The sequence below is a fragment of the Crinia signifera genome, chromosome 6 (assembly GCF_055691185.1).
Source record: "Crinia signifera chromosome 6, ASM5569118v1, whole genome shotgun sequence".
Lineage (NCBI taxonomy): Eukaryota > Metazoa > Chordata > Amphibia > Anura > Myobatrachidae > Crinia > Crinia signifera.
Genome location: NC_139222.1, coordinates 239,095,503 through 239,121,194, shown reverse-complemented (window position 1 = coordinate 239,121,194; position 25,692 = coordinate 239,095,503). Strand labels below are relative to the sequence as shown.

At 40.9% G+C, this 25,692-nt stretch overlaps 1 protein-coding gene across 1 annotated transcript; it reads right to left on the bottom strand.

The window, feature by feature from the left end:
* Nucleotides 1-843: 843 nt before the first annotated feature.
* Nucleotides 844-9,098, bottom strand: LOC146007242 (uncharacterized). The gene is made up of 4 exons (XM_083145595.1): nt 8,968-9,098; nt 6,900-7,088; nt 1,068-1,165; nt 844-978 (listed from the first exon to the last, which is right to left on the bottom strand). The coding sequence occupies exons 1-4, from the start codon at nt 9,038-9,040 to the stop codon at nt 937-939; spliced, it is 402 nt and encodes a 133-aa protein (XP_083001721.1). The 5' UTR covers nt 9,041-9,098; the 3' UTR covers nt 844-936.
* Between the last annotated feature and the right edge of the window lie 16,594 nt (nt 9,099-25,692).

Sequence of the window (25,692 nt, the reverse complement as noted above, 5' to 3'; positions counted from 1 at the left end):
TTATAACATGTCACTGTGCGCTGATGCTCTTATCATTATTTTTCAAATAGCCACCATTGCTAGTTTAATTAACTGTGGCCACAGACATGATGGCTAGTTTGCTGTTTGGTTATGTTTGTTATTTTGTTACTGGTATATTTGCGTTCACTGCATGTATTTTTGTGTCACATAGGGTGATTTGGACACAGCGCCTCAAGCGGCGCCCAGTACCTTGGCAGCCGACGTGAGACGTCAGGTGGGCGGAGGTGAATGACGTCATCGCGACTCCAGGGAACGGCGCGGCGGGGAGCGCTCGTTATGGTGGAGGGGTAAGTGTATTTAATGTTGTTTTGTATGATGCTGTAGTGTTGTCCTGACGAAGGGAATACAATAAAATTCCCGAAACGTTGCCGTTTAGACCTGTGTGAGGTCGCCTTCTTTTGATGTATGTGAGTGCCGGGCAGAGGGAACCATTTCTCTACAACCAGCGTGTATATGACCAGCCAAGGCACCCCCTTTAACTTGAATTGGAGTGGAGTACCGGATCATTTGTTGCAGTATATATATATATATATATATATATATATATATATATATAATTTTTTTTTTTTTTTTTTACCAAGCTTATACTGCCTTTACTCTGTGTTTTGACAGTGTAATATCCTCCCATGTAGTTTGCGGCCAGTAATGAAAGGTGGGATGGGGACCCCCTGTCTAAAGTGACCCGGGCCCCCCAAAGGCTTAATCCGGCCCTGAAGTATGCTGAACACGGTAGGTTAGGCAGCACAAACTCTACAGTCCCTGCCTTAAATTAATTTCCTAATGGAAGTGCTACAGAAAACACAATACACACAAATTTGCAGTTCTTCAACATTTTATTATGCTTTATAATCTTATCAATAGCATTTGCTGCATCTCCCGTGAGACCAGAAGCTACTCCTAGCCATATCCTTTAATTTAGTCTTCATCTTCATCCTCATCCTCATCCTCTTCTTCATTCTAATGAAAAGAGAAGAAGTATGCCGTGTTAGACTGGCAGAGCAGAGTGAAAGTAAAATATGTACGAGAGAGCATGGAGATAGACATACCATTCCATCAAATTTTTTGGGGGTGCACTCTGTGACACATCTCTCCTTACAGCAGATCAGTGTTCCTGCGCAGTCCTCATCATCATCACAGATTATTTCTAGCATTAAAGAAGTTATAGATGTGTTATTTCAAAGGCAATACATGTTTTTACTATTAAGATGATAACTATTATAAAATAGTTACTAACAGAAACCCTGTAGTAGCGCTTATTCAAGACACATTAATGGGGCATACACACGGGGAGATTTAAGCGTAGGTTCTAAGCAATCTGGCTAGATCGCTTAGAAATTAAGCACAAATCAGTCAGTGTGTGTATGCCCCATGGCTAGGCTAGATAGTTCAAGTATGCAGTATATTCAAGTCTGCAGTATATATATATATATATATATATACAGAAATACCAATACCCTCGCCATTCCTAAGAATGGGGTGCAAACAGCACCCACTTCCCAGGATGGGGTGCAGTGGCCTGTGACCACACACTCTAGTAAATACAAACACAGGGGGCCCAGCACTCACTACAACAAGCTAACTCACCTTAACATTCAACTATCAATTAAATAAATAATCGGGTTTTAGTTCATGAATTGATCAATGCATTTAAGCTTGCAGCCCATTGCCAAGGGACCCCATTTCACTGCAAGTCCTACACTAACAACTGGTTTTCATGGGAACCTGGCCACTGCTTACACATCATAGCTAAAATTAACATGTGTTTTTTTTCTGGGTTAATGCTCAACTGCCAAGTACCTTATGGCTATAGGTGAGAGCATCCCAAACACAGCACCTGAATTAGTATTAAAGGGGCAGCTGTCACAGGTTTCAGGTAAATGAGCTTATCTAGGGTGCATGAGAAAGCTATGATCACAGTAACAAAGGTTAATTAAAAATCAACCCAAATATATAGATACAGAAGTACCAACACACTCGCCATTCCTAAGAATGGGGCGCAAACAGCACCCACTTCCCAGGATGACCACACACTCTAGTAAATACAAACACAAGGGGCCCAGCAACCCCAACCGGGCTTAACAAATTTAAGGCAGCACCTCTGAGGGATCCCCTGTTAGACGGGACCCAAAGGGTAGAGATGAAAGGAAGGAAAGTTCAGGGTGCGCCTATTACAAGGTTTTTACAGTACAGTTAATATAAAATTTGTCCAATACAATAAACACAATATAAAATTCAATATATAGTAATAAAAATGATTGTCTTCCAAGAGATGTTGGCTGGGGGTGAGCACACACAACCATCACGGCACTCCAGGGTCTGTGCAAAATAGTAGTAATTTATTCTAGTAACGTTTCGAAGCTCTAAGCTCCGTCGTCAGGCTACAGTGAGAACTATATATATAGGATCCAGGAGTCCGGCAAGATTATATTCTTCATCTCCATCATGTCCTCCGTTTTTATACCAATTGACAAATGTCTTATTTGTACTTTGTAATATCACACTGATGTGTTATGAATTACAGTGTGAACCTGCTTTGTATCAGTCTGCTTTCCATGCCCCTGATGAAGTCAAGTTATTGACGAAACGCTTTGGGCCAGCAACATCTCTTGGAAAACACATCTATTAAAAATCATTTTTATTACTATATATTGAATATTATATTGTGTTTATTGTATTGGACACATTTTATATGACCTGCACTGTAAAAACCTTGTAATAGGCGCACCCTGAACTTTCCTTCCTTCATATATATATATATATATATATATATATATATATATATATATATATATAGATACAGAAGTACCAACACACTCGCCATTCCTAAGAATGGGGTGCAAACAGCACCCACTTCCCAGGATGGGGTGCATTGGCCTGTGACCACACACTCTAGTAAATACAAACACAGGGGGCCCAGCACTCACTACAACAAACTAACTCACCTTAACATTCAAATAATCAATTAAATAAATAATGGGGTTTTAGTTCATGAATTGATCAATGCATTTAAGCTTGCAGCCCATCGCCAAGGGACCCCATTTCACTGCAAGTCCTACACTAACAACTGATTTTCATGGGAACCTGGCAACTGTTTGCACATCATAGCTAAAATGAACATGTGTTATTTTCCTGGGTTAAAGCTCAACTGCCATGTCCTTATGGCTTTTAAAAGGTGAGACCATCCCAAACACAGCACTTGAATTAGTATTAAAGGGGCAGCTGTCACAGGTTTCAGGTAAATTAGCTTATCTAGGGTGCATGAGAAAGCATCGACGATCTGTTGATATTTTGGCAGGGACCCCCTGAAGATCTTATAGCCCTCATAGAGCTCCAAAATCAGTGATCACCCTATAAAATACACTTACAGCCATAGCAATCAAGAGATACATTATCTTGATGTGCTGATCAGATTGAAGGAGGGCCAAATTTCCACCTGTCTGTATTCCAAACCATCTGACAAAAACAATCTACTAGAATATCACAGTTGTCATCCTAGATCTATGATTAGAAGTCTCCCCTACTCTCAATTGTTGAGAGTGAGGAGAATAGTGTCAGACCCCACGATAGCGGCATCCCAAATGGAGGAGATGATATCCAAATTCCTCCAGTGGGGATACCCAGCAGATCTACTTGAAGCCACGAAACAAAAAGTATTGGCAATAGATCGTAAGCATTTGCTTGACATAAAAACAGACAGAGGCGAGTTGGGAGATCGACTACCATGGGTGTCGACATACAATCATCAGAGCCCGGTTACCACTAATATAGTACGGCAACATTGGCCACTTGTGCAATCAGATCCTCATCTGGGATTGTCACACACTACCTTATTACCCAGCTACAAGCGATCCAAAAGCATTAGAGACATGCTGGTAAAATCTGATGCATCGCCACAAAATGTGAGTAGACCCTCTATGAGAGTCTGCTGTATAAGATGTGTATGCACTACTTGTAGCTTTTTGATCCCTGGTGCCTCGTTCAACCACCCACATAGGGGTAGACCCATCCCCATCAGGTTCCTATTAACTTGTAATACTCCGTATACGATATATCAAATAATCTGCCCCTGCGGGCTATCGTATATTGGAAAAACTGAACGTCCTTTCAAGGAACGGATGACCGCACACAGGTGATCTATTCGTAAAGCTCTTTTAAAGGGGACCAGCGACCAACCTGTGTCGCGTCATTTTGCTCAAACACCACACAGCCTGTCAACTCTTAAATATCGCATGATAGATCATGTCCCAGCCTCTATACGAGGAGGGAATAGAAATTTACAATTATTGAAGTGTGAAGCACGCTGGATAGCAAAATTAGATACCATAGCACCCCGTGGTCTGAATGAGCATTCAGGAATCAATGTTTTGATTTAAAGGCCTTGTACGTTTTAACTCGGATCCCCTTACCCCTGCCCATCGGGCCCCTGTAGATGGGTCCTCATATTGTAATATGAAGTGTATATGTAGTTCACATTAATTATATATATTAAGTTGTATGTCTCATATCACGGGATTAGTTGGGAGGTCACCTTAGGGTGTCCATATGACTACTTGGTAGCACACCACTTTGACCGATTTTTTAGTCTATATATACACTGTATTTACCATTACACTTGCTAGCATATAACTTGTATGACTTAAGATGTGTTTGTGATGTATGTATCTTTTATTGATCTTTGATACTATTTTCGATTAATGTATAGACACATTTTGCTAGATGTTTTATACTATGTGTTGTACCTTTGTAGCACGATTAAGGGGTTAAACAAGCTCACCTCAGATTCCCCTGGTAACACAGGGTGACTCAAGTGTGGGCGTGTTGTAACACGCTGTTACGTAGGGGGTGGTCTTAGTGAGTACTCTTCCAGCGTAATGTACGCTTGGGGGTATTTAAATGATTAGATGTGTAGTGTGCTTTGAGTCTGATGATAATGCTGTTGCATTGAAACGTTGCTGTTCACTCAAATAAAGAAATTTGCTGTTCACAAAAGCCTGGAGTGCCGCGTCCATCCCTACAGAAGTTTGTATCCACCCTGACGAGGGCACCCGACTGAGCAATTGCACCCGGAGGTTGTGCCCGGCCCTGGTATACGTATATATATATATATATATATATCACTACAGTTCTCTGACTCCAGGGTGGACTGAAGATCGGTGGTGTAATACGCACACACACACCGGTTCTCTCCCTTTGCCAAGTAGCGGTAACCGCATTAACGGCTGTCCCCCTAAGCGGTAGAGTGTCGGAAATTCGGTCCGCACCAGGTGCTGAACCGGCTCGGTGGGCACCAGCAAGTCACAGCGGGAACACGCGCGTTGTCCACATACTGGGCACCGGAGTAGTACACACCCCTTGCATTAGTGCTTACAGATCCCAGCTCTTTATACCGTATTCTTTCTCATTTTAACAGGCATCCAACCCATTTTTTCATCCCTATCCTCGTTGATAAAGCATAGACCTAACCTGTAATAGGGATTGTTACTCCCTCTAATATTATAGCATATGCAACAATGAATAGGACTCTAAGGGAGTGAAAACCACAGTGCCATTGAAATACAGTATACATGCACCTTGCATTGATAGTAACACCCTTTGCAAAGATTTGAGAATTATATTAGGGAAGACAACATAGTGGGGCCCCACTGCGTGAGGATATAATATCCTTTTTAAACTTACACTGTCTGTGTCTTTATGTGTATTATTTGACATCAATATTTCCCAACATTTTATGAGTAATTTCAAATAAAGGTTACATTTTGTCTAATCCTTCTCAAGTGCACCACACACTGACACTCTTCTCTTTCCTCATTAATTGTAGATATTTACATAGTAGTAAAGGCTAAATAAAGACTTGAATCCATCGAGTTCAACCTTGGTAGCGAGTATGATCTATTAGCTTCATCTCTTGTTATACGTAGTGTATTCTGAGTATATAGCTAGTAATCCCCAGTATTCTCTCACCAGAGAATGCAGACCGTGACAAATCGGTCAGCACACAACGCAGGTGCATCACTGTGTACTGAGCCATCTGTGCATACTCAGCACAAAGGCATAAGACTTTATTAGTGTTCCCACTAGGCTGTTTTAGTGGGACGCTGCGCCCTGCCCAATATTTTAAGGGCAAAATGCGCCCTGCCCTTCTCGCAGCGCCCCGCTAAAACAGCCTGGTGCCTGCCCCACAGCTTGCACGGGGAAGCCCAGCGCCGCCTTAGATGGCGATGCCCGGCGCTTCCCCGGCATCACGGCACCTTCCCCCTGTAGTGGCGACATCTTCGGCGGGGCCGGGCCCGCCCACTTTAGTGACGTCGGTGGCCCGGCCCGCCCACTTTAGTGACGTCGGCGGCCCGGCCCGCCCACTTAAGTGACATCGGCGGCCCGGCCCGGTCACTTTAGTGACGTCGGCGGCCTGGGACCGCCCGCAAGTGTGACGTCGGCGGGCCCGGACCGCCCCCCAGCACCCTGCCTGACAACATTTCTAGAGTGAACACTACTTTATGCCACCATATCACTAAAATAATACCTGTACCATTCCATATATAATACTGGGGGTACAAGTAGGAACCCTTATGGTCAGAATTCTGATCCTGAAGTCAAGTACAGGAGTTGGTGTTAGACTTAGGTACTAAAGGGAGGATTAGGATTAGGCTGCGGGTATAATGGGGTTAGGGTTAGGTTGCGAAAGGAGATGGGTAAGGCTAGTCTGAGTGAGGACTGAGTTAGGATTTGAGACACGGTAGGGATAACATACTTGCCACAATACATTGGGATTCTGGCTGTTGGCATTTTGAGCATTGGAATTCATAGCCAACATAATAGTACACATGATGACACGGATTTCCTATTGTACAGTGTAAATGACTTCCCTTAGAGATACTCACCATACTCGGGATCCACACACATTAGTCCACAGTTAGTGTCACAGCACTTCTGTACTCCAGTGCAGTCGGTGTCGGATGAGCAGTATGTAGTTGTGCAGTTAGTTCCATTAGTGCATGGTATGGGGCAGGCAGTGGTTAAAGAGTTACTGGAGGCAGATGGGCAGATGGCTCTCTTCTCTGCCAGAATCTCTGGAGAAACAAATATACAAATGACAACAAGCCTTGGTAATGTTTTCATATGTTCACATTGCTCTAATTAACCTGGACGATACTCCTGATATGAGAACCAGAGATGAGAGCGGTGTTGTTCCTGGTACCTACACACAGCAGTTAAAGATATTTGTGGTATGACCCACTATTAAGACTATGAAATCGGTAGTGTCTGGTGTGATAGCTGGGGCATTAGGCACACCTAAGATGATACACTGCATTCCTACACATATTGGATCCACCCCAGCAATGGCCACCTCTACTGGATATAAGCAATTGGTTCACTGATACCATTATGGAAGGACAAAGGATACAGAGAACTATGGAAATAAAGGGATCAACAACATGTATCATTCTCTATGTAACACCTATTATCAGGGGCTTATTGTATTGTTAGCTTGTATCATTTATTAGGTATAATTATCTCCTGCTTTGCTATTACAGATTGGAACTTACTTACAATGTTGTATAAATATACTCAATCACACAGGTCTTTTCTGTCATACTCCAGTATACTCCAGGGATTTAACGATAAAATTATATATATGAGATACAAAGAATATTTTATAAATATCCTCTTAATATTATTCTAATCATTTTTATATTCCTTACATCTCTGATCAAAACTCACCAAATTCCCAGCAATATATACGGCTGCACCTTTGTATAAAGCCCCTTTAAACCTTGAATTTAAGTACTGTGTGTAAATTTGCTCTGGTACTACTAGCTAGTGTCTCCTCTGCCGTTCACCTTACTGCATGTCACTGGCTTATACTATGAGTACTATAGGGTAGATATACTAAGTCTTGGAGAGTGAACGGAGATACACTAAACTACTAATGCCGGCAAAACCGGTCCTCAAGATCTACTAACGGTCCACATTTTCGAAATCACCTAGCCGGTGCACAGCTGTAGTCATTCCTAATGATCACATTTTTAAACATGCTGCATTCATTCCTACTATAGATCCACAGGTTGCCTGAAAAACATGAACTGTTGGTAGATCTTAAGGTTGGGTTTGGCCAATCCTGTACTAACCAGTCAGTAATTAACTGTCATTTTTCAAATATCACCTGCAATATAGGCCCTTATTCTGGTTCACTCGCAAAGGCAAATTCCTTCTCAAATGGACAAAACCATGTGCACTGCAGGTAGGGCAGATGTAACTTGTGCAGAGAGAATTAGATTTGGGTGAGTTATTATGTTTCTGTGCAGGGAAAATACTGACTGCTTTATTTTTACATTGCAATATAGATCTCACTTTGAAGAAAAACCCCACCCAAATCTAATTCTCTCTGCACAAGTTACATCTACCTCACCTGCAGTGCACATGGTTTTGTCCATTTGAGAAGGAATTTGCCTTTATGAGTGAACCAGAATAAGGGCCATAGTACATAGGAGCTGATACGTTATCTCACGCCAAGGCCTAGTACATCTCCACTATGTATAGTTATAATAATACATACCTTTATAGCAGGGTTACAGCTGTAGATATACTCCATTAGCATTAAAAAAGTACTTGAGTCTACATTACCACACACACACAGACAAACACACACACACACACTGCATTTCAAATAAGTCTTACTTTGGCATTCACTGCTGACATCATGACTGTCATCCATATAGAACTTTCAACACATGCTACCCAGGTGACAAGTGAGCGAGTCTGTATGTACCAGCTGCAGTTGGGTGAATCTTTAAACAGGCATTTGCATCCTTATACTAATAGGTATAAGTTTAGTAACACCAATATATGTATACATATCACAGATTTATCATTATCAAAGTCATTTCGTCTACATCCTGCAGATATATAATAAAGTAAAATATTGTAAATCATATATATATGTCTTACCATAGTGATCACCAATGCCTTCATGGCATAGAGCCACAACCAACACTGCGGAGAAAATCAGAGCTCTGAGCATTCTGAAGTCAAGTTATAGCACTGTGAAGACCAATGTAATGAGGCAGCAGCTGTCAGTGTGCTGGGGTGATGTCTATGTGGTGGCAATCATATATATACTGTCACTAGCCCACGCACAAAAGAAGCCAAACAAAAGAATTATAAAGGCCAAGTTAGATATACATCAGACTATTTTAAAACAATAGAAGCAAACATGATATTAAGGAAGAAAATGAATACATCATTGTATAAGGTACGTCAGTCATTGTAATGACTGATGTAATGCTTTCCAAAATCATATTGCGTAAGGACACCTGCTGCTTAAGAGCTATTGTTACATAAAAAATAAAACACCATTAAGTACAGCACTGAACTTTTTCATTGAATTGTAGCATGGTCAACGTAGTAACGTATAGATGGTCTATAGGCAGATCAAGTATCACTTACTCAATGTACTTTGTAATATAAATGTCTAATGGTGGGTACACACTAAACAATGTGTACCCAATGCGACATCATGAGTGACGGGGTACTGATAAGAAGGTGGCATCAGCAAGGACATACACGCTTGCCAATGTCACCCGGGTGTCATTGGGTGGAGGGGAGGTGGTATTCATGCTGCATTCTGCAGCATTGGCCTTCTCTGCTGATGTCTCCTGTTGGCTCTCCATGCAGGGATATCACTGATAAAGCACAGGAGCACACAGCTCCATAGTGCGTACACACTACGCTATATTTAGATTTTGACACTCCAACCCGTTGGACTCTGAAAAATCATTAACAATATCATTTACAGTAGTTTGTACTCAGCAAAGTAACATGGTAGTGTAAAAATACATAGTAGTGTAAAAATACATTGGGGATATACTTTAAAGAAAATAAATTGAGTGAAAACATTAAATACATGCTCAAATTAAAATAACAATAAAATGGTAAAATCCCCCCCCCTCAAAAAAAGTTATAAGTACAAATATTTAGTAAAAAAAAAAAGTCAGTGTGCTGGAAAGAAAGACAAATAGGGGGGTATTCAATCCTGGGTCCCAACTGTCCCTGGCCCTTTTTCGGTCTGCTGACCTATTTATCGGCAGGTGGGATTCAATGTCAATGTGATTCAATCGGCGAAAAGGGGGCGTGTCTGTGAAAATGTCCGTGGATTGTCAAGATCGGCCGTGATCATGACAATCAAAATTAAAACAGTGTACAAAAAGTGATAAGCGCTGATATATACAACCAGTGTTACATCAACCTGTTAAGACAGTAATTATTACTGATATATACAAGTGACAGTGAAAAACAGATAAAATTAGAAAAATTAAAAAAAAATGTGTATATGGCATTGTTATAAACATCTATAATCTTTATTAAAATCCGGCCGGTAAGGCTCTCTCTACTAATGATACAATGCTTTCTAATTAGCTAGTAAACATATACCATGAATGGGTGGTCACATCCCACCATAATTGTATGAACATCTATACTCTGGTGCTCATAAAAAATGATGCAACCCCAGTTGTTCATTCAAGCCTCTCGGAGAGATGGTGTCAAGTAGGGATATCCACCTTGACTCCGCCTGTAGTAGCATCCTACCTCTGTTCCCACCTCTTTTAGGAACAGGAATGTAATCAATGATTTTTGACCTGATGCTGGCTATGCTGTGCCCTTTTTGTAGGCAATGTCGAGCAACAGGTTGATCACTGTTGCCTGAACTTAAAGCATGGCGAAGGGCTTAGCCATTCACTCTCTAAATTGACATTCTGTCTTGCCCACGTACAAAAGTCTGCATGGGCAAGACAGAACATATTCAACAAAGTGAGTGGTACAGGTGACAGGGTATTTAATCCTAATTTTTCGACCTGTATATGGTGGGCGATCGTGTTGCCCACTAACCTACTGTAGCACTACATGTGGTGCACACTATGCACTTATAGCACCCTGCTTGTCTGGTTAAAAATGCTTAGGAACTGCACCTTTAGTCATCTCAGTGACACTGAGATGTTTAAATGTGGCACAGGTATTAAACCTACTTCTAATAGACCTAGAGCTTGATTCAGTCTTGTACACTATGGTGAGGTGCACGCGGCTGAGCATTTATCGGTACTTCAGCAGCAAACCCTAGGGCCTAATCCTAACCTATCCTAGCGTAATTACGGTTGGATTTTTGGCTGTTGACATTCTGGCAACGGCATCCTAAAGTATTTTAAAGTTCCTGCTGTGTTCTGATTCGGTATAGTGAACACCAGCATCCTGATCGCCAGGAAGCTGATCTTGTTTTATATACAGTACAACGGTCAATACAGTGTGTGTTTGTGTGTGTGTGTGTGTGTGATATGAACATTATACTGTGTGGCATAATGTGACATGGACATTACGGTATGTGGTATAATCTGTAATGGGCCTTACAGTGTGTGGTATAATGTATAATTGGCATTAAGGTGTGTGGTAAAATGTGCAGTGGGCATTATGGTGCAGCATAAGGTGTAATGGTCATTATGGTGTGTGGCATAATGTGTAATGTACATTACGGTGTGTTGCATATTCTGTAATGGGCATTATGATGTGGGGCATAATGTGTAAGGGGCATTATGGTGTGTGGTATAATGTGTACTGGACATTACAGTGTGTGGCATATTCTGTATTGGGCATTACAGTGTTTGGCACAATGTGTAATGGGTATTACAGTGTGTGGTATAATGTTTAATGAAATTACTGTGTGTGGCATATTGTGTACTGTGCATTACAGTGTGTGCAATAATGTGTAAAGGGCATTACGGTGTATGGTATTACGTGTAATTAGCAGTACATGTGGGGTATAATGTTTAAGGGGTATTACAGTGTGTGGCATATTTTCTAATGACCATTACAGTGTGTAGCGAGGCCACGTACTTGCAGTGAAGCCACACACTCTTTTTGGAATGGGCACACCATAGGTACGTGCAAATTATTTATTTATAAAAAATGGGTTGGGGGGGGGCATATTTTTACTGTTTGCACTGGGAGTCAAATTGCTATTTATAGTTAAATCAAGAAGAGGAAAAGAAATCCATGTTTTGTGGACGCACTCATCCCTCACAAAAAAAGAATATAATTAAAAGTGTAAAGCTTTATTGGGGCAATTTATTAAAATATATGCTTGAGTTTCATTTGTCTTATGTAATTAGTAGGTAATGGGTATTTTGAACCCTATGCTTAAATTTTATTGCTCAGAAAGTGCCCTTATGTTAGGGCTAATCAAGCGAAATATAATATAAAAACAATAATAGAATAGTCAGAAAAAAGAAATTAAGTATGGAAATATTAAAGGTCAAAATCCATCCCTTTATGTGTGGTGGTGTTGTTAATCTGGTGTCCCTGTTACCTACTAATTATATAAGACAAATGAAACTCAAGGATATATTTTAATAAATTACGCCAATAAAGCTTTACACTTTTAATTATATTCTTTTTTTGTGAGGGATGAGTGCGTCCACAAAAAATGGTTTTCTTTTCATCTTCTTGATTTAACTGTGTATATCTAAAAACCATTGGACATCACTAATACAAATCATAAAGATTTCTTATAAAAAAAAGATATTAAAGAAACAATATAATATCCCTCCAGATTGTACTTCAAAACAACTATCTTGGTGCGGGAATCCTCTAACTTACATAAAATTTCTATTTACGCCACTGTTCTATATATATATATATATATATATATATATATATATATATATATATATATATATATACAGTGTGGCTGAAGAAGTGGGGCAGCTTAAAATAAAATAAAAAAAATGATCCCTAGTGTATTATTACATCAGTACTTTAGTCTACAATGAATGTAAGATATTAAGGATGAAGTACACGGAGTAAGTTCTAATTGTTCTCGCTATAGAGTGTCTGCTAGGTTTCGTTAAGCAAGGTTAGTGGTTTTAGGTTTTATTTCCAGGAACAATGGCTCTGAAGCAACAGTAAGAATAACTCAGGTTTCTTTAATACAATATGATTTTGGAAAGTATTACATCAGTAACTACAAGCCATATCTTATGACCATACACAATACAATGACGGATTTAATTTCTTCCTTAACATCCTGTTTGCTTCTATTGCTGTTTTAAAATAGACTGATGTATTTTTAACTTTTCCTGTATAAATCTTTTTTTTTAACTTCTATAGTGCATAGGCTCATAACAGTATATATATATGGCAGGTTGCCACCAGACAGACATCACCCCAGCACACTGACAGCTGCTTCCTCGTTACATTGGTTTCAGTGCTCTATCACTTGACCTCAGAATGCTCAGAGCTGTGATTCTGTCCGCACTGTTGGCTGTGGCTCTATGTCATGATGGCAGCAGCGAAAGCCATGGTAAGATGGTATATGATTTACATTATGTTACTGTATGTTGATTCCTTTCTTTCTGGAGTTTTCTGTCTCCACCTTGAATTTAGTAATAATATCAGGCAGTTTGTTACCTATATTCAGTAGAGGCGACCATTGCTTGGGTGGACCCAATGTGCGTAAGAATTCAGTTTAACAACCCATTGGTTCCCCATGTGTCAGACAAGACCCTATTCATTTCATGGTATTACTATTATGTCAGCCCACAAATACCATCTTCTGCTGTATATACTAGATGATATACTAGATGATAGGAACACTTTAGAAGCCCCTCACCCATCACTGGATCTAATATCAGGAGTAGAGCCCAAGTTATCTAGGGCAACGTGTATCTATGAAAACATTACCAAGGCAACAATGTAATTTGTATATATGTTTCTCCAGAGAACCTGGCAGAGAAGAGAGGCCACTGCCCATCTGTCTCCAGTAACTCTTCAGCCATTGCCTGCCCCACTCCATGTACTAATGGAACTAACTGCTCAGCTATAAACTGCTCATCCGACACCAACTGCACTGGAGTACAGAAGTGCTGTGACACTAACTGTGGCCTAATGTGTGTGGATCCCGAGTACGGTGAGTATTTCTACAAGATGAGGTTACTTGTACCTTGCAATAAATTAATGTTATGCTCTACACATGCACTAAGGCCCTTATTGAAGGTGACTCGCTCAGGAGCGAATTCGCACACTTGCAAGTCACTCTAACCTAGCCTTGCGAATGGTTACCCGGCACTACCCATTCGCATGCTGAATTTGGTCGCAAGGCTTGCGGATGGATGTTTTCCAGGAACATCCATTCACATGCCAATGAGAACCTCCCCCATCTTTGGATGGTTGCCGACCATCGAATGATGTAGAAAGCGCACGCATATGTAAGGGTGGTCTAGACCACTCGTACATATAAGCAAAGAAATGCAGGGGATTGGGCGGTCAGCTGAAATCCGGTTATGCTAGCTGTCCGCCTCCCCACATGTGTGCATCACGAACGCATTAGCATGTGTATGACCAGCGTTTTCATGGGAACACCCATGAACTGCTGGGCGTTCACATATGCTAATGGCCCTGGCCAACACCCCACGCCCCTCTCCACCCCCCCTGGAAAGGCTGGGAACGTGCACTTGGCTAACAGATTTTGCTCCGAGTTCACACGCTCCCAGGGTATGCACATGCGCAGAAATGCTGCTGCACATGTGCATACGCAAAACATCGGTCCCGGCGCAAATTTGCACCCGAATGAATCAATCAGAATAAGGGCCTAAGTGTACCCTAACACCAGGGCTAGACTGTCCATCTGGCTCCTTGGACACATGCCAGAGGGGCAGATGGACTCATGGGCCAATCTGGGCACAGAGAGACTGCCCGGAGAGCCGCACGCAGCGCAGTGTCCAGGCCTCTGGCTCATGCATGCTGCAATCAGCGTTGCCTGCATGCCCATGCCTTTGGTGCGCACGTGCAAAAACTCCAGGCAAATCCGAGGTCCAGTCCATCTCTGCCAAACACTGTGGTTAAATACAGCTATTAGTTGTCTTTAAACATGCAAATACATTTGATATGTGGTTGGAAACTTGCAGTTTTATTTTAATTTCAATATTGGATAATAGTTTGAGTTTTCACACTGTGCACTGAAAATAAGTATCTGCAGCACTAATCACTAATATGTTACTCCCCAAGTAACAGAAAAGCTTATGGAAAAAGTGAAGAATAAGTGATTTTGTGCGCTGACACCTGTCCACTAATTGTGAGAAGGTGATGAAATTTGTGACACAGGAGATACACCAAGAATAAATAAATGAAATATTACTCTCCTTATTCTCGCTGTCTTCGCCTTACTAGAGGCTCTCCATTAATTGATATATTGGAGACATATGGAAAGATAGAATTGCATCATAGTGTGATATTGTAAATATAACGAGATTTATTTGTACATCACACAATAAAACATATATAAACAAAAATATTGTTGTTGCTAAGGTTTAAGATGGAGGTTTACCAGAAACTGGTGGTTTAACATGCCTGTAGAAGGTACAGAAGGTCCCGATACGCGTTGCAGCAGCCTGGATTGTGTCACTTTTTGGAGGAAGCTTAGCATTACTGGTGATTTGGAGTACCTGTGCCCTGGGTTTTTCCGGAGAGCTGAGGATGTTTACAGAATCGAAAGACCTATTCTACAGGCATTTTACACCACCAGTTTCTGGTAAACCTCCATCTTAATCCTTAGCACAATTAGTGGACAGGTGTCAGCGCACAAAATCACTTATTCTTCACTTATTTAAATTTCAGTCCCAGAAAGTTTTATGTAAGTTTTATTTTAGTGTTTTGTTGCTGTGAAGCCATGAGCATCATTAAATTAACACATTTATAGTTTGTCTTTTAGCAAATATTACATACTAGTACGTATCACCTTAATACCAAAGATGTATCATGGGTCCTCAAACTGCGGCCCTCCAGATGTGGTGAAACTACAAATCCCAGCATGCCTTGCCACAGTTTTCCTATAAGTGAGTGTTAAAACTGTGGCAAGGCATGCTGGGAATTGTAGTTTCACCACATCTGGAGGGCCTCAGTTTGAGGACCTATGATGTAGATTGTATTTGAAATAACACATCTACACTGTAACTCTGTTAATGCTAGAGCTAATCTGTGAGGAGAATGATGACTGCGCAGATACACTGATCTGCTGTAAGGACAGATGTGTCACACAGTGCGAACTCACGAAAAAAGGAAAGGTAATGGTACAGTGTATGTCTATCTCAATTACCACTGTTTTCTTCATGGGCGTGTCTCCCCCTTGTCTAGGATGGCACTCGCCAGGAGTGCTAGCTGAGGGGGTGGTAATCCTCACCCAGCAGTTCCACCCATGGCCAAGGCTAGAAACATAGCATTTGATGGCAGATAACCATTTTGACCCATCTAATCTGACCCTTTTTAAATAGTTTCTACACTCTCAAGGCAGTTGCTGGGAGCATCCTTAGGATGTTGCAGACAGTACTGTACTTTCTCATGCTGCCAGTCCCATCCCATAAGCATCTTATCATGACACCTGGTGATCAGTGGAGTGGGGTCAGCACCAGGCTTGCCCTGGACCTACATAATCCTCCCAGGCTGTATCAAATCTTGGGCTACTGGGCCAGTGTTCACTGCCATTATCAGGGGGGTGGACCCAGCACTCAGCACTACCATTCTTAAATGGTTTAGGAATGAGAGTGGAGTGAAATAAAATAGTAAAGAAATGGAGGGGATTAGGGTAGGTGAGGGGGACAAAGAAGGTGAGTAAGAAGCTCTGTGTTAGTAATCAGAAATGACAGTATGCTATGTGAGAAATAATTAAAGAAAGTGAGTAATATATGAGAAAAGAAAGGAAGACAGTGAAGAAATGAGAATAAGGTATAAAGACTGAAGAGAATAGTGAGGCATAAAAGAGCAGAAAAGAAGGAGGGAGGGGCGGATAATGTATGAAAGCACAGAAAGGAAAAACAGGAATTGAAGAACACAAAGAATAAATCCTGTACTTGAATTATTCTGACAATATGGGGTGTGGGCTGTCCCTTACTTTGCCAGGGGCACTTGCACCCTTAGATAGAGTCGCTCACTGGCTCTCTTGTACAATATTTTACCTCTGTTCTGCTCAGGCCACAAGTCGAAACACTATGTTTATATTCTCTGCTCACCAGAAAGACGAAAGGAAGAAGAAGAATGAAGATAGAAGAAGAATGTGAAGAATGAATGTTTTCCATGAGATTGTTAATGAATAGAGATCTAATAAAATACAGCAGAATTACCAGTTTGTGTGTATTGTCCTTTCTGTAGCACTTTTCTAATTCAGATATTTAGAGTTTGTGGTGCAGCTTACCTTAGTAATATTGCATCTACACAGATGACCATTACCCCAGCCTGTGTTGTTAGAAAATAAGTGGCTTGAGCTGATCAGATAGCAAAAGTGGAAAGAAAGCAATGTGTATTAATTATGTTGGTAGGTTAACTAATGTACTGTATATAGGTGTGCTTGTGGCTGGGAATACAGGCTGTAAGCCATACTCCCGGCCTCCTGGGAGGTTGGGCAAGTCTCCTGCATGCTCACCGAAGCCCCCACTCACCCTGGTGCTGCTGGAGCAAACTCCGGAATTTGCGGGTCCGCGGGGAGGGACTAAAATGACACTCATCTCTCTCTCTCTCACACACACACACACACACTAACCCCCTCTCTTAGTAGTTAGTACAGTATATATCTTTCTTATTATCTCCCTCTCTTCCTTTCTCATTCTCTCTTTCTCCCACTCTCAAACACTCTTTCTACCACCTTTCTGATGATAATGATACAAGAGTTATATCTAAATCTCTCTGCACATGTTACATTTGCTACACCTGCAGTGCAACATGGGTTTGCCCATTTGAGAAAGATTATGCTTTTGCTATCAACTCTGAATTAGGCCCAATGTCCAGTAAACAGGATACAGCATAGAGCTTGTGCATGGGGGCATTTTTCTCCTATTTTCATAATTAACGGTCCCCAATATGAAAAAGGTGTCCCCTTTAATAACCAGATTTCCCACATATGTCATAAAATACAGGATTGACTTGTTACTTGATACTTTACAGTGGAGGCCAAACCCAGGTGTCAGCCACAGAAAGTGCTGACTGTAACATTAAGTGCAGCACCTGGCTCCTATTACTATGTAGAAGCCAGCAGTGCTACCATAGTGCTTCCTGAGGGTAGACAAGGTCTAACTCAACAGTCAATAGGTCAACAACTAATGGTTGACAGTGACTAGGTCGGCACCTAAGAATGGTTGACATACCCTAGGTCAGTGGTAGCCAACTCCAGTGCTCGAGAGCTACCAACATATCACATTTTCCAGACAACCTAGCTGCTGCACAGGTGCACTCATTACTCTCTGACACATTTTAAAAGATCCACAGGTGGAGCTATTTACTTCCCTTGTGATTCTGTGAAGAGATTTGGAAAACATGCACTGTTGGTAGCTCTCGAGGACTGGCGTTGGCTAACCCAGCCCTAGGTCAACATTGATAGAAGGTTGAGTTCTTCACATTTTTTTTTTTAATCAAAGGTTCTCATAGTAATTATCCATGTGGGTATAGAGTGAAAATATAATAGTGTGCTGAGTGCAGTGAGCATGGCAAGCGCAGCAGTGCACTTATACAGTGGTCGACCTCATAACCATTGACCTAGTCCATAGGTTCCCAAACGCGGTCCTCAAGGCACCCCAACTTTCCAGGTATTAAGTATATCCATGCTTGGCCACAGGTGACTTAATTAGTAACTCAGTCAGTCTGATTTAATCATCTGTGCTGAGCCATGGATATACCTAAAACCTGGACCATTGGGGTGCCTAGAGGACCGGGTTTGGGAACCTCTGACCTAGTCATCTGTACCATTACCTCTGACCTAGACCCATCTGTACCATTACCTTTTTATCACTTGATCTTATGCAAGTACAGTTCTGTCATATTACATCATTGCCGCGATGTGCAAGCAGGCAGAAGATTGCAGTTGCTGCAAGAACAGTTTCAATCCCCATAACACCAACTGAAGCAGGAACCAAGTGGAATTCCACCCTTTATATGTTTTAGCAATGGAAGGAACAGCAAGAAGTCATCCAAACTTATATAACAAGCCATAACATAGGGAGAGGAGTTGGAATGTATCGTACCTAGTCCAGCACAGTAAAGAATACTTTCTTTTCATGCAAGTTACTAAAATTATTTGTAACGAGCAATGAAGTCAGTGCAGACACCGACATCGTCTTTCTCTTAATTCAACTACTGGAAAAACAGCCAGAGAAACTGAGGAAGGAGATTAAACAAAATTATTCTGCTAAATATGTTGGACTTACTGTATATTAGATTCTGTATTCGCTTAACTGGAACCAAAAGGTTGTCAATATTTTGCAATCGGCTCACTACAGTTAGGCATCCATGCTTGATCCCAGTTTGCTGTATTTTTGCTCCTTGTGAGCAAATTATCAGCTCAAGTATCACTGCTTTAGTTTCTTCGGCAACTGCTGCTGTAAGTAAAAAAAGAAGACGATATAGACAAGAAATTTAGAAATCCTGCTACGCAGGTGCACAGATGCGCGGCCCAAGACCAGACCCTCAGAAAAGCATCACCACTCTTCAGATACACATAGATTTACACAGATTTGCATCAGGCGCTATATTTTACAGATCATGTGTTACCATAATACAGAATACTGTATCATGCAATACGTCCCCTTTTTGTGGGTTTCAGTGTCTCTTACTTTTATTTGATTCATTCAGATGTAGGACTTCACTTCCATGTTTTCATAATCATGTGAATAAAAACAAGTTTAAAGAATTGTGTTAGATCTTCTTATATAAGAGAATTAATTTTTATATATATGTCCAATGATTTCATGATTTTTTTTTCACATTCCTTTTGGTAATATACCCAATAGAGGAAACTTGTGTTTCAGGGGGGTATTCAATGTGAGGGTCACGGCAGTCGAGCTTGCCCGACTGCCGTGACCCAGTCCTGTTCTCGGTCAGCTTGACCGAGAACATGCAGGCGGGATTCAATGTCCCGCCTGCAGCGGGACGAGAAGGGGCCATGGCCGCGAGTTGCGGCCGGGAAGAGGCGAGCTGCAGCCGGCAGCTCGTCACTTCCCGGCCGTTCTCGGCAGAACGAGCCCGAGAGCTTGTGATGTCGGGCTCGTGTTGCCGAGATACACTGCTCAATGCTGTTGGGGAAGATAGCATTGAATAGGGCCTGACGGGCATCTCCCCGACAGGAGATGCTCGCCGGCGATTGAATACCCCCCTAAGGCTTCTTTTTTTACACCAAGACCAATATACCAAAGTTCACCCAATTACACAATCACTTTTAAATTCCTTTTTAAATATTTAAATATTTTATTATTTTAAAACATCAACAAAAATCCATAAATCAGCCATAAAAAACCCATGAGTGAAATTTAATAGGAGAGATTAAGAAAGTGAGAGATTTGGTAAGAAATCTCCAGTTTTTTTAAAGTGGCAATCATTTACACTTCCAAATCAAACTGGTTCTGCAGTGTAAATGGTTATCGCTTTAAAAAAAAATGGAGATTTCTTACCAAATCTCTCACTTTCTGAATCTCTCATCTTATAAAATTTCATCCCATATGTGGCAATATGAGTTTTGGATTTACAAACTTGCTATCCTCCCTCATTTTGGGATGTGAGCTCATGGACACCAGGTGCCAAATGTAATAGGATGCGATTTTTTAGTATACTAAAAAATTGATAAAAAATGTGGAAAGATCCGCGCTCTTATTTGTATTGGCAGCTCCGCTTTTTATAAGTAGTGGAAAATCGGGGGGTATTGGAGCGCTCTATGTATAAAATATTTATAATAAATTGTGTAGATAAAAATAATAATAAAGACAGAAAAAATAGCAAAAGTAAAGAAAAACTTAGTGAAAGTTGAATAACGAGTGGACACCTGTAAAGGAATTAATATGTTAAGAATTGGAATTTCCAATGTTTACACTCTTTAAGTGAACTGGTGTGGAGATGCCCGTCCTATCTCACCCTAACTACAAGCCGGCGGCGCCGCACGGAGGTTGCGATGCGTTGCCGCGGCTTTGTGTACCTTCTCCCGTATGGCAGCGGGGATGCAGCTGTCAGGTCCCGATGTTCGCCGGCGTCCCGGCACGGCTTCTGATGGTGTTCTTGCTGGCTGCTGGGTACTTCAAGGGGATGAGGCAGGTGGGCTCTGCTGAATCTGCTCCAACGCGTTTCATGCCGCAAGGGCACTTTTTCAAGGATGCAGTTTGTTTAAAAGTTCCGCTTTTTTATTCTAAAATCTTTATTGATAAAACAGGTTGCTGGACGGATGTCCTCATTTTTTGGTGGGAACCTCATGGGTTCTTAGTCTTCGTGGTGCCACTCGTTTATTCATTGAAAAAAGGGGTTGGAAGAAATTTGAAAAATTAAAAAATCACTATAAAAATAAAAATGAATATAAATTTGAAGTAACTGAAGAATGGTTTTTTAAAAGGCATTTTATGTACTTGAAAGAGATGATTTTTCTGGGTCCAGTAAGGACTCTTAGGGTTCAGAGGAAGTTACACATATTGTTTTTATTCTTAGTCCAGAAAGGCGTTGAGTTCTATATCTATATTTAGCCCCCGAGGATGGAGAGTTTTTAGTTCAAAAATCCATCGCATTTCATTCTTTAAGAGATCTTTGACAATGTCTCCTCCCCTCCAGTTTTTGTGAATCTTCTGTATTGCTATGAATTTTAATTCTGTTGGGTCTTTATTGTGATATTCAAGGAAGTGATTTGATACACTATGCGTAGTTAGGCCTCTTCTTATGTTGTAGATATGTTCTGCTATCCTGATTCTTGTTTTTCTTTTTGTTTGGCCGATGTATTGAAGTTTGCATGGGCATTCTAAGAGGTAAATGACCCCCTCTGTTTCACAACTGACCTGGTCTTTAATCTTGTATTGTTTGTCTGTGATGTTGGATTTGAAGTTTTTTACTGATTTGGTGCTGGTGGGTTTCAGTTTGCAGCCTTTGCAGTTCCCACAATTGTGGAAGCCTCCATTGGTTTGATGGATTTTTGTTTGATCAGTTGGTACATAGCTTGCTGTGATTTCTTGTTTCAGATTTTTGGCTCTTTTGTAAATTATCCTTGGTTTGTCGGAAATGATGGTTTGTAATGATTCATCTAGATGAAGAATATGCCAGTTCTTTTTAATCATGTCTTCTATCTGTTTGGAGTTACTGTTGTATTGTGTGATGAACGCTGTGTCGTGGATTTTGTTTTCTTCTTTGTTTTTGTACTTTAGTAAATCTTCTCTTTTTATTTTGTTGACTGTGGTGGTGTGTTTTTGCAATTGTTCTTCTTTGTAACCTTTTGCTTTGAAATTGTTAATCATCAGTTGGCTCTGTTGTTCAAATGTTTCTTGTTCTGTGCAGTTGCGTTTTAATCTTCGCAGTTGGCCTCCTGGTATGTTGTTTACCCATTTGATATGATGATTACTGGATGCGGGGAGCATGTTGTTGCCTGAGACTTCTTTGATGTGTGTTTTGGTATTGATGGTATTATTTTTGATGTAGATTTCTAAGTCCAGGTATATGATCTCTTGTTTGCTGTGGGTAGTGGTGAACTCCAGATTTAGGTTATTAGAATTCATATATTCAGTGAACTTTTTTAAGTCCTCTTCTTCCCCCTCCCAGACGAAGAAGACATCGTCGATATATCGACGCCAGACGACAAGATGTTTTTTGTACACATTATTGTTCCAGATGTTGTCATCCTCCCATTTTGCAACAAATAAATTAGCATAACTTGGGGCCAGGGGGGTCCCCATGGCCGTGCCACACAGCTGCAGATAGAACGTATCGTTATACCAAAAATAATTGTGCGATAAAATAAAGTCGATATTTGCCATGATGAAATTTATCTGTTCATTGTTTAGATCTGATTGTGTTGATAGATAGTGGCGTGCGTGCTCACATCCCTTCTCATGTTGAATACAGGTGTACAGAGATTTAACATCTGCTGTACAGAGTATGTAGTTATCTTTCCATTCAATTGTTTCAAGTATTTGCAGGATGCTGGTGGTGTCTTGGAGATAACTTCTTTGTTCTTTGACTAGATGTTGAAGAAAACTGTCTGTGTACTTTGATAAATTGGATGTTAATGATTGGAGACCAGATATGATTGGCCTGCCTGGGGGTTTTTTGATGTCTTTGTGTATCTTCGGTAGGAAGTAGAACGTGGGGATTTTTGGATTCTGTTGTGAGAGGAATTTATGTTCTTTTTCATTCAGGATTCCAATGTCAAGACCTTCTTGGAGGTGTTCTGATAATTCTTTATTGTATTGATTTGTGGGGTCTGATTTTAGTATTTTGTATGTGGAGGCATCTGAAAGGAGATTTTCTGCTTCTCTTTCGTAGTTATCCTTAGACATGATGACGACTCCTCCGCCTTTGTCGGCTGGTTTGATGATTATAGAGTCATCTGACTTCAGGTCTTTTATCGCTTTCTTTTCCATTTTTGAAATGTTTCGTTGTATTTTTTGGTTGTCTGGTATTTTTTCAATTTCTGCTTCTATTAATTTCTCGAAGGTACTTATGTGTGGGCCTTTGAGATGGGTTGGATTATACGTTGATGTTGGTCTCAGTTCTGTGTGTTTGAATGAATCGGTGACTATTGATTGTGGATAGCTGTTTTCTTTTTGTTTATAAAATTTTTTTTTATTGCAAAGTTTGCGAGTGAATTTCTGCACATCCATGTACAAATCAAATTTATTGATTTTTGATTCAGGAGCAAATTTGAGTCCTTTTTGCAGAACTGCAATTTCTGTTTCTGTGAGAGATTTGTTGCTCAAGTTATATACTGTTAATTTTTGTTCTTTAGTTTTTTCTTCATCTTTTAGCAACTTTTTGGTTTTTCCGCTTCCTCTTGAGCCTCTATATCGATGTTTATCTTTTGTTTTTTGTATGTTGCCCCTCTTTGGTCTGGTGGTTTCTTGATGCCATGTGTAACGTCTAAAAAATCATAGTTTTCATCATCGGAGGTCTCGTTGTCTGTATCCTCTTCTAATTGTCTCTTTGAGGTTTTTGCCCTGGCTCCTTCTCTTTCTTCATTTTTTCTTTGAATTAATTCTGCCAGATTAGTTCTGTTGGTGTTTTCTTCTTCTATGGCTTTTTGTTTGCCCTGGTTGTATGATTCTCTGATGTTTGTGTTGTTGCTGTAGGTGAAGTTTCTTTTATTATATGGTTGGTATCGCCTGTCAGTTGCTTGTGTTGGTTCTTGGTTGATAAGGGGTTTTCTTTTGTTTTGATGTTGCTGAAAATGTGGTGTATACTCTTTTCTTTGTCTTTGCGGTTTTTGTTCTTTGGTATGCGTTCCTATTCTTTTTTCCTTTTTCTTGTAGAGATCTGATTCGTCCTGATCTCTCTTGTATTTCTTTTGTTTTTGAATGATAATGTCGTCTTCCAACTTTCCTATTTTTTCGTTGGTCATTTTGATTAATTTGTTGAAGTCTTCCATTTTTCTTAGACTTTCGAATCTGGTCTCATATATTTTTATGTTGTCATTAATTAAATTTAATGATGTCTGTCTATCTTCTATTATTAATTTCATTAATTCTATGGAACTGTTGTCCAAGATGGTGTTCCATTTTTCATGAAACGATGGTATGGTTGGTTGAAATGTACATGTCTTCTGTAATCTTAATCCTCTGGGGATCATCTGATTCTCTATATATTTTTTCATAGTGGCGATTTCCCACCATTGTTTCACTTCTTGTGTATATAGTTTCTCCAATTTGAAGAATTTAAATTGGAGAAACTATATACACAAGAAGTGAAGCAATGGTGGGAAATCGCCACTATGAAAAAATATACAGTATAGAGAATCAGATGATCCCCAGAGGATTAAGATTACAGAAGACATGTACATTTCAACCAACCATACCATCGTTTCATGAAAAATGGAACACCATCTTGGACAACCAGTGGCGTAAGTTCGTCCCAGGTGCCCGGAGGCAAGATGAATGTTGGTGCCCCCCCATACACACACACTTTATTATATATAATGCAATATGCTACGGTGCCACTGACTTAAGCATATATTTATAGTTTAACTTACTCTTACTCCCTCCTTCCTTGCTCCTCTACCTCCATCTGTCACCCCTCCGCCTCACCATCGACTGTTCAACCCTACACCTGTCACTCTGTCCACCTCTTTGTCCCCATTTCCACTGCACCTCTTACTCTTTCCTTCCCTGCACCTTTCTGCCCCCCTGTCACCTCTCATTCCCTCCTCCCCTGCACCTGTCCTTCCGTCTGTCACCCCCACATCTCCTTTGACCTCTCACTCCTTGCACGGCATGAAGCACAGTAGCGGTGCCTTGCCTATGTGTGCGCTTGTTGCATACTCGATCCGCAGCTTGCTGTGGGGACTCTGCCAGGACATCTCCTTTGCGCTCCTCTGCCGTGGCTTCTGTCTCTGGTCCCGGCAGGTGAGTGTGCATCAGGGCGGAGTGGAGCCGTCCAGCTCCTGGTGCAGCAACCTCTCCTCGCTGCAGTGGCATAACTAGAAATTTTTCTCCCCCTGCCAAAAAAAATTCCAGCGCGCCCCCTATTTTTTGGTAAAGCAGCACAATTAAACTAAAAATAAAAACAGTACCTGCTTTATTCTGTCAGTCGGGCCTGGGACGTGCATCCTGACATGCAGCAGGCGAAGGAATTCAGCAGCAGGCGCCACACTACTGTTTCAGGTTTTTCAGGTTTTGTATGCTGGGTGCACTCTACAGC